The sequence below is a fragment of the Ananas comosus genome, unplaced genomic scaffold (genome assembly GCF_001540865.1).
Source record: "Ananas comosus cultivar F153 unplaced genomic scaffold, ASM154086v1, whole genome shotgun sequence".
Taxonomy (NCBI): domain Eukaryota; kingdom Viridiplantae; phylum Streptophyta; class Magnoliopsida; order Poales; family Bromeliaceae; genus Ananas; species Ananas comosus.
The window spans coordinates 4,403-19,065 of record NW_017893470.1 but is presented as its reverse complement, the minus strand read 5'-3'; the positions used below and the strand labels follow the sequence as shown (position 1 = coordinate 19,065).

General features: G+C 42.7%; 1 protein-coding gene across 1 annotated transcript in view; it reads right to left on the bottom strand.

The window, feature by feature from the left end:
- LOC109706120 overlaps window positions 1-4,181 on the bottom strand; it is a 19,202-nt gene extending 15,021 nt beyond the window's left edge. The window contains exons 1-6 of the mRNA XM_020226919.1: window positions 2,317-4,181; window positions 2,096-2,178; window positions 1,636-1,690; window positions 1,450-1,551; window positions 999-1,107; window positions 638-926 (exon numbers count right to left, since the gene is read on the bottom strand). Of these exons, the coding sequence (XP_020082508.1) occupies window positions 638-926; window positions 999-1,107; window positions 1,450-1,551; window positions 1,636-1,690; window positions 2,096-2,178; window positions 2,317-4,181 (2,503 nt within the window). The remainder of the gene's footprint in view (window positions 1-637; window positions 927-998; window positions 1,108-1,449; window positions 1,552-1,635; window positions 1,691-2,095; window positions 2,179-2,316) is intronic.
- Window positions 4,182-14,663: the final 10,482 nt, after the last annotated feature.

Genomic DNA, 14,663 nt, shown 5'->3' with positions numbered 1-14,663 from the left:
TCTTCTCCTTCCTTTTCTTCCTCTCTTCTTCTTCTTTCTCTCCTTCTTTTTCCTTTTCTCCTTCTCCTTCAACCGGTTAGAGAGAGAGAAAGGGAGCTAGAGAGAGAGTGAGCTGAGGAGAGAGTGAGAGGAGATGGCTGTGAGAGAGGGGGTTAAGTCCTCTATTGTAACAATATGCTAATAAGCCCTCCATTTATCAAATTTTGCAACTTGACCCGCAGCTGTCGCGCCCTTGTACCGGTACACGCGATCTTGTACCGGTACAGGCCCTTAAACCGAGCGCAAACCGAGCCTCGGGTTTGCCTGTTTCGCAGAGCTTGTACTGGTACAAGCTAGCCTTGTACCGGTACAGCGCCTGAAGCCTTCGAACCCGAGATTACGCAGCCTGGCTGCGCTGGTTGTACCGGTACAGCCATCACCCTTGTACCGGTACAACAGCTCCAGATTGCAGTTTTTCAATCTGTTTTGATTTCTTTTCGCGTCCAATAACGCTAAAACTATTCCAACACTTTTGGAACTCATTTTTGCTCTTCCAAACATATTGAAACACCGAATGGAACTCGCCCAATTCGTTTAATCGCTCGCTTTGGTCCATTTGGCCAAAGTTAGCCAATATCGTCGAATTTCGATATCTTACAGGAACTATGGTGGACATCTATCCAATCGCATTTAAATAAGACAACCTTGAAATTTCCATAGTAATTCAACTCAATAATGTCTCGTAGCCTACCATAGTAATTCACACCATCTATTTCTGATGTGTTAACGACACCACTATTTTGTGTCTTTCTATTCTCCTCCCGAGATATGGTGTGATATCGAAATCCATTGATAATAAATCCTGATAATCGCCTAGCAACTTTATTTGGTCCCCTACCAAGGGTTGCAACTTTTTGTGAAATAGTTGGATTGTCCATTCTCATCACCTATATTAATTACAATACTGTTAGGTCAGAAATACTTAAGTATAATCATATAGCAAGATAATTCAAAATTACCTGCTTTTCAAACCATTCGTGGAATTTCTCACTCACTAACTTTTCAATATCTTGTGCAGTTAAGTGAGTATGCCGGCGACGTTTTCTTTTTTCCATATCAATAAATTGTCTACATGTATAGAAGATAAAAATTTAGAAAACTATTAGTTATGTATTACTATATATATATATATATATAATTGAGCTCCTATAGCCAGACTCATATATATATATGTACCAATAATTAAAAATAGTGATAAATACTTACTGACGAAACTCTTGTATTTCATCGCAATGACGTAAGACATAACGATGTCCCTGGACCCATGATTTATCATCTAAAATAATATCTTCCACTTTCCCTATTGGTCGACCGGCACTTGAGAACAAGTACAACCCTTGTACTTCATTTGCAAATGGGTCAGGATTTCTCAAAGGTCTATTAAACCTTGTTTCAACTCCGTCTAAATACCTTGAACAAAATGTTAAACACTCTTCAGCTATATAACCTTCAGCGATCGATCCTTCAGGATGAGCTCTATTGCGAACATATGATTTTAAGCGCACAAAGAATCTACAATATATAGGAATATGAAATTACATCATGAGATCCATAAGAAAAATTAGAAGTAGAAACTAAAAAGTTTAAGTATTATACCTCTCTTGAGGATACATCCACCTATATTGTACGGGACCTCCAAGTTTTATCTCATCTACCAAATGGACAATTAAATGTACCATAACAGTGAAGAATGAGGGAAGAAAAATTCTCTCCATATGACAAAGTGTCAACGCAATACGACTTTGAATTTTGTCCAACTCACCAACATCTAACACTTTCGAGCATATTGACTTAAAAAAGTTCGCAATTTCAGTTACTACCAAAGTAACTTGATTGGAAGGACTACATGCCCGTAATGCAAGTGGAAGAACATCTTCAATTAAGATATGGCAATCATGACTTTTAAGTCCACTAATTTTGCACTCTTTGAGATTCACGCATCTTGAAATATTTGAAGCATAACCATCAGGCATTTTCAAACTTTTGAGAACTTGACAAAGAATTTTTTTTTCTTCTGTTGACATCGTAAAGCAAGCCGGAGGTAGTCTTCTTTTACCATTAGGAAGTATTTGAGGATGAAGCTCAGGTCTAATACCCAAATCTACCAAGTCAAGACGGGCCTTTAGATTATCTTTTGATCTGTTATCAAGATTTAAAAGAGTTCCAATAAAATTATCAAACACATTTTTTTCTATATGCATCATATCTAGATTGTGACGTAGCAAGTTGTGCTCCCAATAAGGTAAACTAAAAAATATACTTTTTTTCTTCCACCACCTCATAGCATCTCTCAGTTTTTCATTCATTGTGGCTATATCTTGCACATCTGGTTCTCCGGTATCATTCATCATTTGTCTCCTTCGTTTAGACTTTTTTATACTTTTTTTGTCTTTCTTTCGATTGCTTAGAACTTTGCCTTCTTGTTTTGGAGATTTTCCTAATGTGAATTTCACACATTCCAATTGCCTTAGGACATCACATCCACTTGCTCTTGTTGGTGCCATTCTTAACTCCTCACTACCATCAAAATAATGATTTTGATACCGAAAAGTATGATCCTCGGATAACCATCGACGATGACCCATATAACAATATTTTCTACCATTGTACAACCACTTAGAATGTGTATTTTCAGCACAATAAGGACATGCATACTTTCCTTTAGTGCTCCATCCGGACAAATTTCCATAGGCAGGAAAATCATTTATAGTCCACATCAACATAGCCCGCATATGAAATGTTTGTTTATTAAAAGCATCATATGTATCTACTCCTTCCCATAATTGCTTCAATTCCTCTATTAGAGGTTGTAAGAAAATGTCAATATCATTTCCTGGACTTCTTTTACCCGGAATAATCATGGATAAGATAAAGTTAGATTGCTTCATACAAATCCAAGGTGGTAAGTTATATGGAATTATAACAACAGGCCAAGTACTATAGGTGGTGTTCATTGTTCTAAAAGGATTGAAGCCATCGCTAGCTAGACCAAGTCTCACATTACGGGAGTCAGAGGAGAAATCGGGATAATGTTCATCAAATGCTCTCCATGCCTTTCCATCTGCTGGGTGCCTTAACAATCCATCTTTTACACGACCCTCCTCATGCCATCTCATATCTTTTGCTGTTTTCGTGGATACAAAAAGCCTTTGAAGTCGTGGTATCAATGGAAAGTATCGCAACACCTTTGCCGCTTTCCTTTTCTTTTTAATGGAAGCATTGTTTATTTCGTCATGGATCATTGTTTCTTTATCATGGGTTTGTGCTTCTTTATCTACTTGCTTTCTAGTAACCCATCGAGATGAACTACAAACATGGCATATTTCTTCACTTGCTTTCTCACCCCAAAATAACATACAATCATTTGGACAACAATGAATCTTTTCATAGTTAAGACCTAAAGCCTTAATAACTTTTTTCGCTTCATATGTGGATCGTGGGAGTAAAGTACCTTCTGGGAATGCATCAATTAATAGCTCAAGCAACTTGCTAAATGATTCTCCAGTCCATCCATTTAAACACTTTAAGTGAAATAAATGGATTATGAAAGATAATTTTGAAAATTTCATGCAATCAGGATAGAGCTCCTCATTTGCATCTTTTAAAAGTTTTAAAAACTCGCTTGTCTCTCCATTAGAGCTTCCTCCACACTGTTCTGCATCGGCCCTTTCTGTAGGTTCTTGTGCATCACCTGCTTCACTACTTTGCTCCGTAGTAGTAAATTCACTAGATTGTTGTCTATTTGTTTCATTTATAATAAAATTAATTCCAGTAGTTTCCTCATTGGATATACCCATGGCAGCATGCAGAAGCCCGTCTATATCATCCAATCTTCTTGCATTCGCTTCTAAATGAGAGACTTGACTAGAGAAGGAAGATGCGGTAGGATTAGTAGAGGATAATGATGTTATAGGATCCTCTCCATGGCAAATCCAACGAGTATATCCTCTTAAAAATCCATCGCATATCAAGTGTACTTTAACATCATCAAGTGTTTGTAAAGAGGAATTAACACAACGAATACAAGGACACATAATCTTGCCACCATTTGATGCATTTCGGAATGCAAAATCAAGAAATTGGTTGACTCCTTCTTTATATTCGGTACTGCTTCTAGGTTTTTTCATCCAACTCTTGTCCATTTATGTGATTAAACAACTGAAAAAAATGTAAACACTTATATGCTTCATCTACATTATAGGAATAGTGCTCACATGCTTCAAATAAATTTAAATATACACAAAAGTAAAGTATATATATATATATACATATACATATGTATATGTATATACATCTGTATATACATATACATATTGCGGGCTTCTAATCTCATTTAATTTCTACACACATATATTATGAAATATCACTTATTGCCAATTTCGTATAGATATATAAATTAGAAACTATAGGTCATCTGATGGTGCGGGTTCATACTCTTACATATGAAATATATTGTGTTTAAGAAAACAAACAGAATAGTAGTATAATCAAGGATGCCTTGGTACATATCTAACTAGAAATGACTAAGTAGCAATCAAACATTCAAAAACATCAGCATAGGTAAGCATGCATGTACAATAACAAGGGCTGCATCAAGAAAGGCTCAAATTACCAAAGCAAATTAACCCATTAAACAATAATCTACATAGGCATAAAGTTTTAAATTTCTATTGATAATTCTAAAACAAACACATGAATAATTTATTCACCAATCAACAACATTACAAGCATAACTAAATGTTGTGCCGAAGATAGTATTGTGCGTAAATTGAGAAGGCAAAAATGTCAAATATCAAAATGTTCACAAGATGAGATTTTATTCTTTCTAGTAAGTATTTGCTCCTTCTGATAGCATAATAGAGCCCGATATTTGATATTATTTTTTTCTTTTTCCTATAAATGGATCTAATGGAAGGATATTTGACAACATAATGTATGATGTTGAAAATGACCCTATTTCATTACTAACTCATTTAAAATAACAAGAGATTCTTTCTTGAACTTAATACTTCTGAGTTTGTTTTTATTTTTTGACAAAATTTTGTGTACACCTACACTCACATTACCATAAAAAAAATTAAAAGAAAAAAAAATAATCTATTTCAGTAAAACAATTTGTGAATTTCAAATTCTTTTCATTTAAAAAAAAAATCCTCAAGTGCCTTTCTACAGAAGCCATTAAATGGGGATTGTATATTTTTTAAATCCGGAATCACAAATCCAAAAAATATCCAAGCTAATAAAACCCTAATTGAAGCTAATAAAACATAACTACAAACCTAATCGAAGTCATTAAGAGAAAAAAAAATTGAGAATAGAAAATAAGAAAAAAGAAAAAAACCTAATTTAAGAACTTCCCTATATACTATCATATTCTCTAATAAAAGGTTCTTTCACAAACAATATATAGGCCCAAAGCTCAAAAGCTACTTTTTTTCACTAATAAAAATGACATCAAGAGCATCCACCACCAGATTTCATTATTAAGCCAAATGCAAAAGCGGGCACACTTAGCATGCAACTACTAAACACCAAAAGCTAGCTTATACTAAATTACTCACCCAAATAATGTAACTGTGCGATGGAGGAATAGATTATTTAAACTTTTATGTGGAATTTACTGTGGTTTGCCTTTTTCTTTTAACTTTGTTGGATTGGGTGATGTATTGTAGTGATGGATTAATTGGGTAATCTAAGTTGGTTAAAGTAGGGCAAATTAGGCTCATCTCAAATAATAGAAATAAACTGGTCCAATCTATAAGTGAAAGTGAGGCAAACTCAAACAAATTTTGCTGGAAATTCATAACGACTCCTCACTATAAAATTTTAGCTTTTCATAGCAATTTAAGTTTTTTTTTATCGAAGTAGAGTTTGCTATTAAAACTTTAGAATATTTATAAATACAGCCACTCATTTAGTTAATTTACACCTTTATGAAACTAAATTACAAAGCTAATATGTATTCTTGTCTTGCTACTATACTCTGTTCTGTCCAGAAAGAAAACCAAGAGCTTATCTTAGAACTGCATTTTGGTAGTTGGGAACCTCCACAAGATCTCAAACCGAAAGTAAAGGCAAAAGAACTCAAACTGGATTGATCAAACTAGCCTGCTCGCCTAGGTAAATTATTACTGCAATAGGAAACTAATAGCTATTCTATTTCACACAAGCAGATCATAAGAGAAGCAAAGAACCCTAATGGAGATTTTTTAAAAAATAACTACAAACCTGGAAGAAGCTTGAGAAAAAAGCTTGCCGAAAATGAGGAGGTTAACACGGCGTCGTCGATCGAGGAGGTTGATTGAAGAGAGGAAGTCTGCACCGTAGGCGTTCGCGGAGAGGCAAAGCGGCGAAGAGGAGAAGCTGCGAAGGGGAAAGAGGCAAAGAGGTGTAATGACTTGGACTATAAGTATAATTAGTAGTTAACAGAGGAGGTAAGTAAATGTGTAACTTTGCTCAGTAAACAGACAAAAAGGTCGCAGCAGGTTGAGGAAGGCGCGAGTTTGGTAGAACTCCGGCGGTGTGAGGGCGCTCGGGTGGAGATCCGGCCTCGGGTGGAGCTCCGGCGAAGCGGCGGAGCTAGGGCATCCTCAGAGCTCGGAGAAGGCGATGGGAGTTAGAGAAGGGAGAAATTAAGGAGGTCCGACAGGATTGGGGCGAAGTGGCGAAGCGGAAAGAGGCGGCGAAGTTAGGGTTTTGCGCAGAGTTAAGCGGCGAAGAAGCGGAAAGAGGCGAAGGGTTCCGAGCAAAGGGGAACCCTAACTCTGCGGCGAAGAAGCGGCGAAGAAGCGGAAAGAGGCGAAGGGGAAAGAGGCAAAGAGGTGTAATGACTTGGACTATAAGTATAATTAGTAGTTAACAGAGGAGGTAAGTAAATGTGTAACTTTGCTCAGTAAACAGACAAAAAGGTCGCAGCAGGTTGAGGAAGGCGCGAGTTTGGTAGAACTCCGGCGGTGTGAGGGCGCTCGGGTGGAGATCCGGCCTCGGGTGGAGCTCCGGCGAAGCGGCGGAGCTAGGGCATCCTCAGAGCTCGGAGAAGGCGATGGGAGTTAGAGAAGGGAGAAATTAAGGAGGTCCGACAGGATTGGGGCGAAGTGGCGAAGCGGAAAGAGGCGGCGAAGTTAGGGTTTTGCGCAGAGTTAAGCGGCGAAGAAGCGGAAAGAGGCGAAGGGTTCCGAGCAAAGGGGAACCCTAACTCTGCGGCGAAGAAGCGGCGAAGAAGCGGAAAGAGGCGAAGGGGAAAGAGGGTTCGCGTTCGCGCGCGAAGTGAAAAAGGGGAAATTATTTCGCGCGTGTGCGGATCGTGAAAAGGGAAAGTTAGGGTTGGCTAGGAGGGAAATAAAAATGAAGGGAAAGAGAAAGAAAATAAAGGCGGTTTTACAAACCGCCTCTATATGCTGCCTGTTGCTATTTTGTAGAGGCGGTTTTTACAACCGCCTCTAGCGAACCGCCGGGAATTGTATATTTTCCTGTAGTGAAGGCACTATTCACTCCAGGCAGCTTGAAATCTGATAAATTTCGTTGGAGCCCTTCCGAATGTCCGTTTGAGCTCAAATTTGACAGGCATGTTCGGTTGCACTTAATAAGTCCAAAGAAATTTTAATATTTCAGTTTCGACCACGTTTGGTCATTGAAAACTGTACCGAACTGCAATCTTTATCAGATAGCTTTCGGATTCGATTTCTCTCTCTACGGGTGTCAGAAAAATATGAAACTTTAAATCTAGCCTCATAAAAATATTTCTGACATCTTCGCAAATTTTCAGAATTTTCTGACACTGTGCATTTTCTGCTAATTTATCTGCCCCATTTCTTACAGAAAATTCTAAATCATCTATTTTCGCTCTGATTTCAGCACAGATCATTCCCAACTTATATTTCACTTCTCTAAATCCAATAAAAATAGTATCTCATACTATTTTTATTTATTTTCACTTTTATATTTAAAATCCGGTATGTTACATTCCACCGCAACCTCATCGGAACCATTTAAATGCACACCGTAACTTCACAGTTTTAGAAATCCGGTACCTTACATCACCTACAACAACAGTTATCATGCTAGTGTGGAGATGGCACCGTTCGAGGCTCTTTATGGGCGGACGTGTCGGTCTCCTATACACTGGAGCGATGTTGGCAAGCGTGCAGAGTTCGGCCCAGATGTTTTGCGAGAAGCGGAAGAGAAAGTCCGCCTTGCTCGCAAGAGATTGCTCACGGCGCAGTCGAGACAGCAAAGCTATGCAGATAGGCGCCGTCGAGATATAGAGTTCGCGGTGGGTGACTGCGTATTCCTGAAGGTTTTACCAATGCGGGGTGTGAAGCGGTTCGGAGTACGGGAAAAGCTGAGTCCCCGGTACATTGGGCCATATGAGATATTGGAGCGAGTCGGCACGGTGGCGTATCGACCTGCTTTGCAGCCGAAGCTTGCGGATGTGCACAATGTGTTCCATGTCTCCAATCTCCGCAAGTATATTCACGACCCCGAGCACGCGATGCTATATGAGCCACCGGAATTTCAAGAAGACTTGAGCTATGAAGAGTTTCCGGTGAGTGTTATCGCCCGAGAAGTGCGAAAGCTAAGAAATCGAGAAATCCCCTATGTGAAAATTCGGTGGAGCAATCACGATGATCGCAAGGCCACCTGGGAACTCGAGGAGCTGATGAGAAAACACCATCCTCATCTGTTTGAGGAGTGAGGTATGAGTTTAAATTAAAGTAGGAGATTTGTTCGTTTCGAGGACGAAACTCCTTTTAAGGAGGGGAGGATGTAAGGAAGTGAATTCTCGAAATACGAGGATTGTACTTCATCCAGGATCGACTAATTGTCGAAAGTATACCCCTTTGTGGGAGTTGGAAATGTCCGAAACACAGAAAGTGCTTTGGAGTTGACCGTCGCGAGAGCAATTGCAAACGTGCATCATGGGCTAAGATTACTCTCCAGGACGTCTCTAGGAGGTGAGAGACGCGTTTCCCCTGGTGGGTTAGCGAGCTTGTGTATGCAACGGTCCGCAGGGCATTGGGACCGGTTCCACGAAACAGTCCGGCCGTCCAGCGAGAATTGCCAAAAATTGGCTAGTCCTGAAAATCGGAAGTCTCTCGGGGACCGGTCTCTCAGGCAAAGACGCGGTCTCGCCGAAGGCCGGTTTTCCAGGTGAGAGGACCGGGTTCCAGAACGCGAAAAAGTCCCCAGACTGCAGGGAGAGCTCTCGGGGACCGGTCTCCCGACCAGGGACCGGTCCTCCGCGCGAAATGCAGTAAGGTGTTGCAATAGATGAAAGTTGAGGGTTTTTAGTGCAAAATAGGCCATGCTATTAAGTGGGTTAAGCCTCTCTCTCCTACAGCCTCTCATTCCTCTCTCTTTCACGTCTCTTTGCTCCCTCTCTCGTCTCTCTAGAAAGAATGAAACAAAAGAGAGAGGAAGAAGAAAGAGAAAAAGAAGAAGAAGCGAAAAGAAGGAAGACAAGAAGGAGGGAGACAAGATAGAGAAGGCTTGGAGCATATCCTCACTTTTCTCTTCTCCATTGAGTGTAGTTCACAGAGATGTAAGCTACAACCCTAGCTTTTGTATAAATTTAGGGTTTGGGTTTTTTATGCTTTGGGAGTGGGTCAAATGACGCAGTACCAAGCTTCTAAATAGATCAATCCCAAGAACGTAGGGATTTATAGGGTCGGTTGCTATAGGTGCAACCCTAGGTCCAAAATGGCAGGTTTTTTTAAAAGTAGGAGATTGATCTCATTTGAAGCCTTGGAACCCTATGAAGAGTCAAGCAAAACGCGCGAGGGCCGAAGTCCATTGTCGCATTCGGAACCGATGTGAAGTTCTCCGGCAAAATCGGCCGGGCTAGTGTTGATTGGGCGAGGAAGGCTTAAAGCTTTTTGGAGCTCGCCGAGTAGATTTTTCCCAAACCTCTACATCGATTAAAGGTGGGGGTTGTCATCCGAAACTTTCGAGTCCTTTCTATGTCTAGATTGATTATTCATCTCTCATGTTCATTCGGTAGGACTTGAATAGGTAGCTGCACGTCTTATGCTTTTCTAATTGAGTAACCAGTGTACTGGGAACGCTTGGTAATTAGCATAAGGTGAGGATTGGATGAGACGTGAATCCTAATGGTGCGAAAGAAAAGGAGATGACACCGATGGGCGGTATTGATTGAATTAGGAAGTAGTGGAGTAAGTGTTAAAACAGCATGGTGGCAGTCGCAACGATAAATGATGACTGGTGGATTAATGTAGTGCTAAATTAACACTAAGGTCGAATGGACTCAGGGATAGGTGGATGCCCTTAAACTGGCGTTGATGAACAATGAATTTAGTAATAACTAAATGATGTGCCATGATGCGGGAACGATGATTCCGCGGATAGTCGTTGATCCCTAGTAATAGGGGCGTCCTCAACTTGGAGAGGATTCGATTGGTTATGACTACTGCGTTGTAGAGCCTCCTCACTTGGAGAGGATTTGGAATTGGGTATTGCTCCATAGTTTACAGTGTATCCTCAACATGTAGAGGCATAGATCTAGCCACCAGTCCTGGCGTTTAGACGGTGCTACCATCAATCCCCCAGCATGGAGGGGGTATCGATCGATATTCGGAGTGTCGCAGCGACTAGGAACACTTGGGAGTCCGGAGCACATGGAGGCCGCAGACGAGTTCCCGGACTTGGGCTGAGCATTGGAGCTCGCTTCCGCACATTATGGGAATCGAAAGGTGAGTCAGGAGGCGAAAGCCTAGGGGCCCGCCATCAACAGATTTGGGTAATGGAAAGGTTATAATGTGTCATTGAATTTTGCGCGCTATTCGATCATGGATCGAATTTGTTGCATGATCAGCAAACCTTTATTAATATGACTGCATGCATTCACTACTTAATGAATTATGGGCATAGTAGCATAGTTTTCCTATCTTGTATTTAACAGACTTTATGTACACATTCTATCTTATTATTTCTTTTTGTTATCTTGTGCGCCACTTGGACTTTAGTGGGGAATCGAGAGAGTCGAGCGGCGAGCCCACTGGAACTATGGACAGATAGTTCTCAGCCCCACTCTATTCCAGTGGTAGGTTCGAGGGTGCAGAGAGAGGACGCGCGCAAGGGCATCGCGCCCGACCAGTGAGACCGTGGTAGTATAGTAGCTTTCCTTTTTGCATTAGTCACCTATGTATAGAGAGAGATTTATTGTAGGTGAGGATTTGGAGAGCTATGTATTTTGGATGAAAAATGATGTAAAGAATGCAACTATTGTAATAGTTAGTAAAGTACTCTCTTTATTTCACTCGTATAACTTGTGGATTACTCGCTCTTCTTGTTGTTGGCACTGTTTGTGCCCTTGTAGAATGTGTATGTTTAGAAGAATTTAAAGTCCTGGGTAAATTCTGGTACACATTCCTGTTGTTGAGCCTTGGGCGGGCAGGGGAGGTGCTGTCCGTTCGGCGGTCCGTCGCCGCGGCCGAATCGTGCCAAATTGGTAGTGGTTTCGGGGCGGGGCGTGACATCATCCCTAAGCAAAAGATAGCTTAGAATCATCTAAGAAGCATTCTAATAAAGTTTCCAAGCCTCTTGAACCAACCATAGGGCATCTACTTTGAGCCCTAGAAATGCACCATGAGAGCTCTACAAGAAAACCATGGATTTCATGGTTTCTTAGCTCTACAAGGTTTCCAAGCTTAGAAACAACTCAAAATCCCAAAACTTGAGTTAAAATCCAAACCCTAGAGTTCCCCATGCTAGAAACTCACCTTAGCCCAAGTTCTAGCAAGCCCCTTCTTGTTGGAGAGCTCTTTGTCAAGAAGATCCTGTAGCTGATCTCTCAACTCCCTCAACTCAGCCGGCGCCATGCAGTACGGAGCCTTCGAGATCGGCGCGGTCCCGGGATCCAAGTCTATCATGAACTCGATGTCCCGGTCCGGCGGCATCCCCGGTAACTCCGCGGGAAATACATCTGGAAACTCCAGCACCACCGACAACTCCTCAAGAGTCGGAGCCACCCGATCAACTTCCACAACGGTTGCCAAATAAGCCGCGCAACCGCTGTTGACCAACTTCCTCGCCCTTATCGCCGACACTGTCGCAGCGAAGCACGAGCTCTTGCAAGCTCGATAAGTAAATTCCTTCTGTCTCGGCTCCCGAAATGTGATCACTTTGCTCTTGCAGTCGATGGACACATAATACTTCGAGAACCAGTCCATGCCCAATATAACATCGAAGTCCTTCATCCTCTTAAGCACCAACAATCGGATCGGCATTATCTAGTCGCCAATCTGAATGGGACACGCCGAGCACTCCGTCTAAATATGAAGCGCCGACCCAGGGCCCTCTACTCGCTACATGCCATCACTTGCCCGAATCTCTATGTCATGCATTCGTACAAATGATCTACTGATGAATGAATGTGTGGCACCTGTATCCAACATAGCCCTGGAGCGAACTCCGTTAATTAAAACCATACCTGCCATGGTCTCATGCTCCTCCACTCCAGCAGGTTCCTCGACTTGAGCGGCGAACACCCGTCCGCTCGGAGCCGATCGTGTTGCTCCTGGCTGATTCGGCGCCATGGCGCGTCCAGCAGATGTCGCAGTAGGTGGAGATCCATAACGGGTAGGAATCGCAGGGGCCGATGCAACAGACGGGGCAGGTAAAGCCCCTCCAGCGGGACATTCGCGTATGAGGTGCCCCGCTTGCCCACACTTGAAGCACCTCCCACAACACTGCTCGCACACCCCAGCGCGATGGTTTTCGCCACAAAAGATGCACCGTTGCGGCCCGCGACCCCACGACTGCGTCCGCGGATGCTTCGGGGGCCTCCTAGAACTCGACTGTCCCCCCGAACCACCGTCCGTTCGTTTCTTTTCTTTTTCCTTATCGAACGCATCTCGCTCCTCTCGCTCGCAAGCATTCCCGTGCTCAACCCATAAGGCACGGTCCAATACTTCCGCAAAGGTGCGAAACTTGAAACGTGCACCAATCGGAATACTTCGGGTCGAAGTCCCCTCACGAAGCACTCCGCCCGGTCTTGCTCAGTCCTCGCTACGTCCGGGACACAATTTAGGAGATGAGTGAACTCCCGCTCATATTCCCGAACCGTGCGATTACCCTGCTTAAGCTTCCTGAAGTCTTCCCGCATCTTTCTCTTTTCACTATCGGGAAAGTACTCCGCAAACATCAGTCCTCAGAACTCTTCCCAATCGATCGGGGGAAGATCCGAAGATCGGTCTTGCTTCACCCCCCTCCACCACACTCTGGCCCGCTTATCGAAGCAATGCGCGGCCAACTGCACCTTATCTTGTTCCCGGGTGTAGATGTCCTTGAACAGAGTTTCCATTGCGGCCAACCATGTCTCTACTGTTCAGGGATCAATCACTTCACCGTCGAACGTGGGAGGGTGAAACTTCATAAACCTCGTGAGAGCCGTGTAACCACGCTCCCGCTCCACCTCCTCAGTCGCCGCATTGAGCGAAACAAAACCCGATGCCGCAGGAGGAACACTCGCCGGTGGGGGACGTGCCGCCACCGGTACCGCTGCGATGCCCTCACCCTCAGCCGCATTAGGGGCGCGAGCTGAGGGTGCGGGCAGATCATGGCCTTCCATTGTCGTCGCGACCGCCGCCGCCACTTGTCGCTCCAATAGCTCCTGGACCCGATCAAACCGACTAGTTAATGCAGTCATTTGCGCTCGTAACTCCTGCACCTCGCTAGGCCCAGCTGGCTCTGGCGCCACAGGAGGCGTCGCTTGCTCTGGCACCTCGGGAGGGGGTGCCGGAACAAACCTACGAACATAGCGTCTCTTCGGTGCCATTAGCTCCTGAAACGCAAACATTTGGTTAATTACTTAACCCACTAACATCGCCGCAATTACGAAATAACATGACTCAACNATTACTAAGTTCTTGTACTCATGCCACACTTGTTTTCTAAGTGCTATGTTCTTGTTCTCATGCCAAATGCCACACTTGTTTTCTAAGTATTCTAGACTCATTAATGTCACTCACTAGATCTATGTCCATGTGTCACTTTTGTTCACTAACCCTTCTAGGTTCTTGTCACTTGTCATGCATACATAGGGTTATAATTCTCACACTCTTACAAGTATTTCATACGAAATTAAACTCACAATCATGCAATAAAGGCTCACAATTAACCATACTATGGAATATGCTCAATAGATACATATATGTTCAAACATGACACTTTAGACATAAAGGAATTTCCGAGGTCCTTGAAATGCACCACCCACCTCGAGTGGTCATGTGGGTGTAGAATATGACGACTCCCGAACTTTACGAAAGCCGATACCGCGACCTACAACCAAAATAGTGCCACTTTAGGCCCTTTTTGTACATGAACCATACTTAAACATTTTCGTAACGTCGAACGAAGTCGTTCAACGTGTCGAGGACACCCCCAATTAGGTCAATTTGCCTTAGAAACACTCGGGGGCAAAAGTCCCAAATTTGGTACCTTAACCAAACCCATTGCTAAACCCTAGGTTTTGATCACTAAAACAAGCAAAAGAGAGCTTGTCAAGCTTCTAGGTGCTCATTTAAGGTCAACTAAGCCCTTTCTAGGGCATCCAAGATGAACCCTAGAAGTTCACCATGAGAGGAGTCCAAGACAACCATGGATTT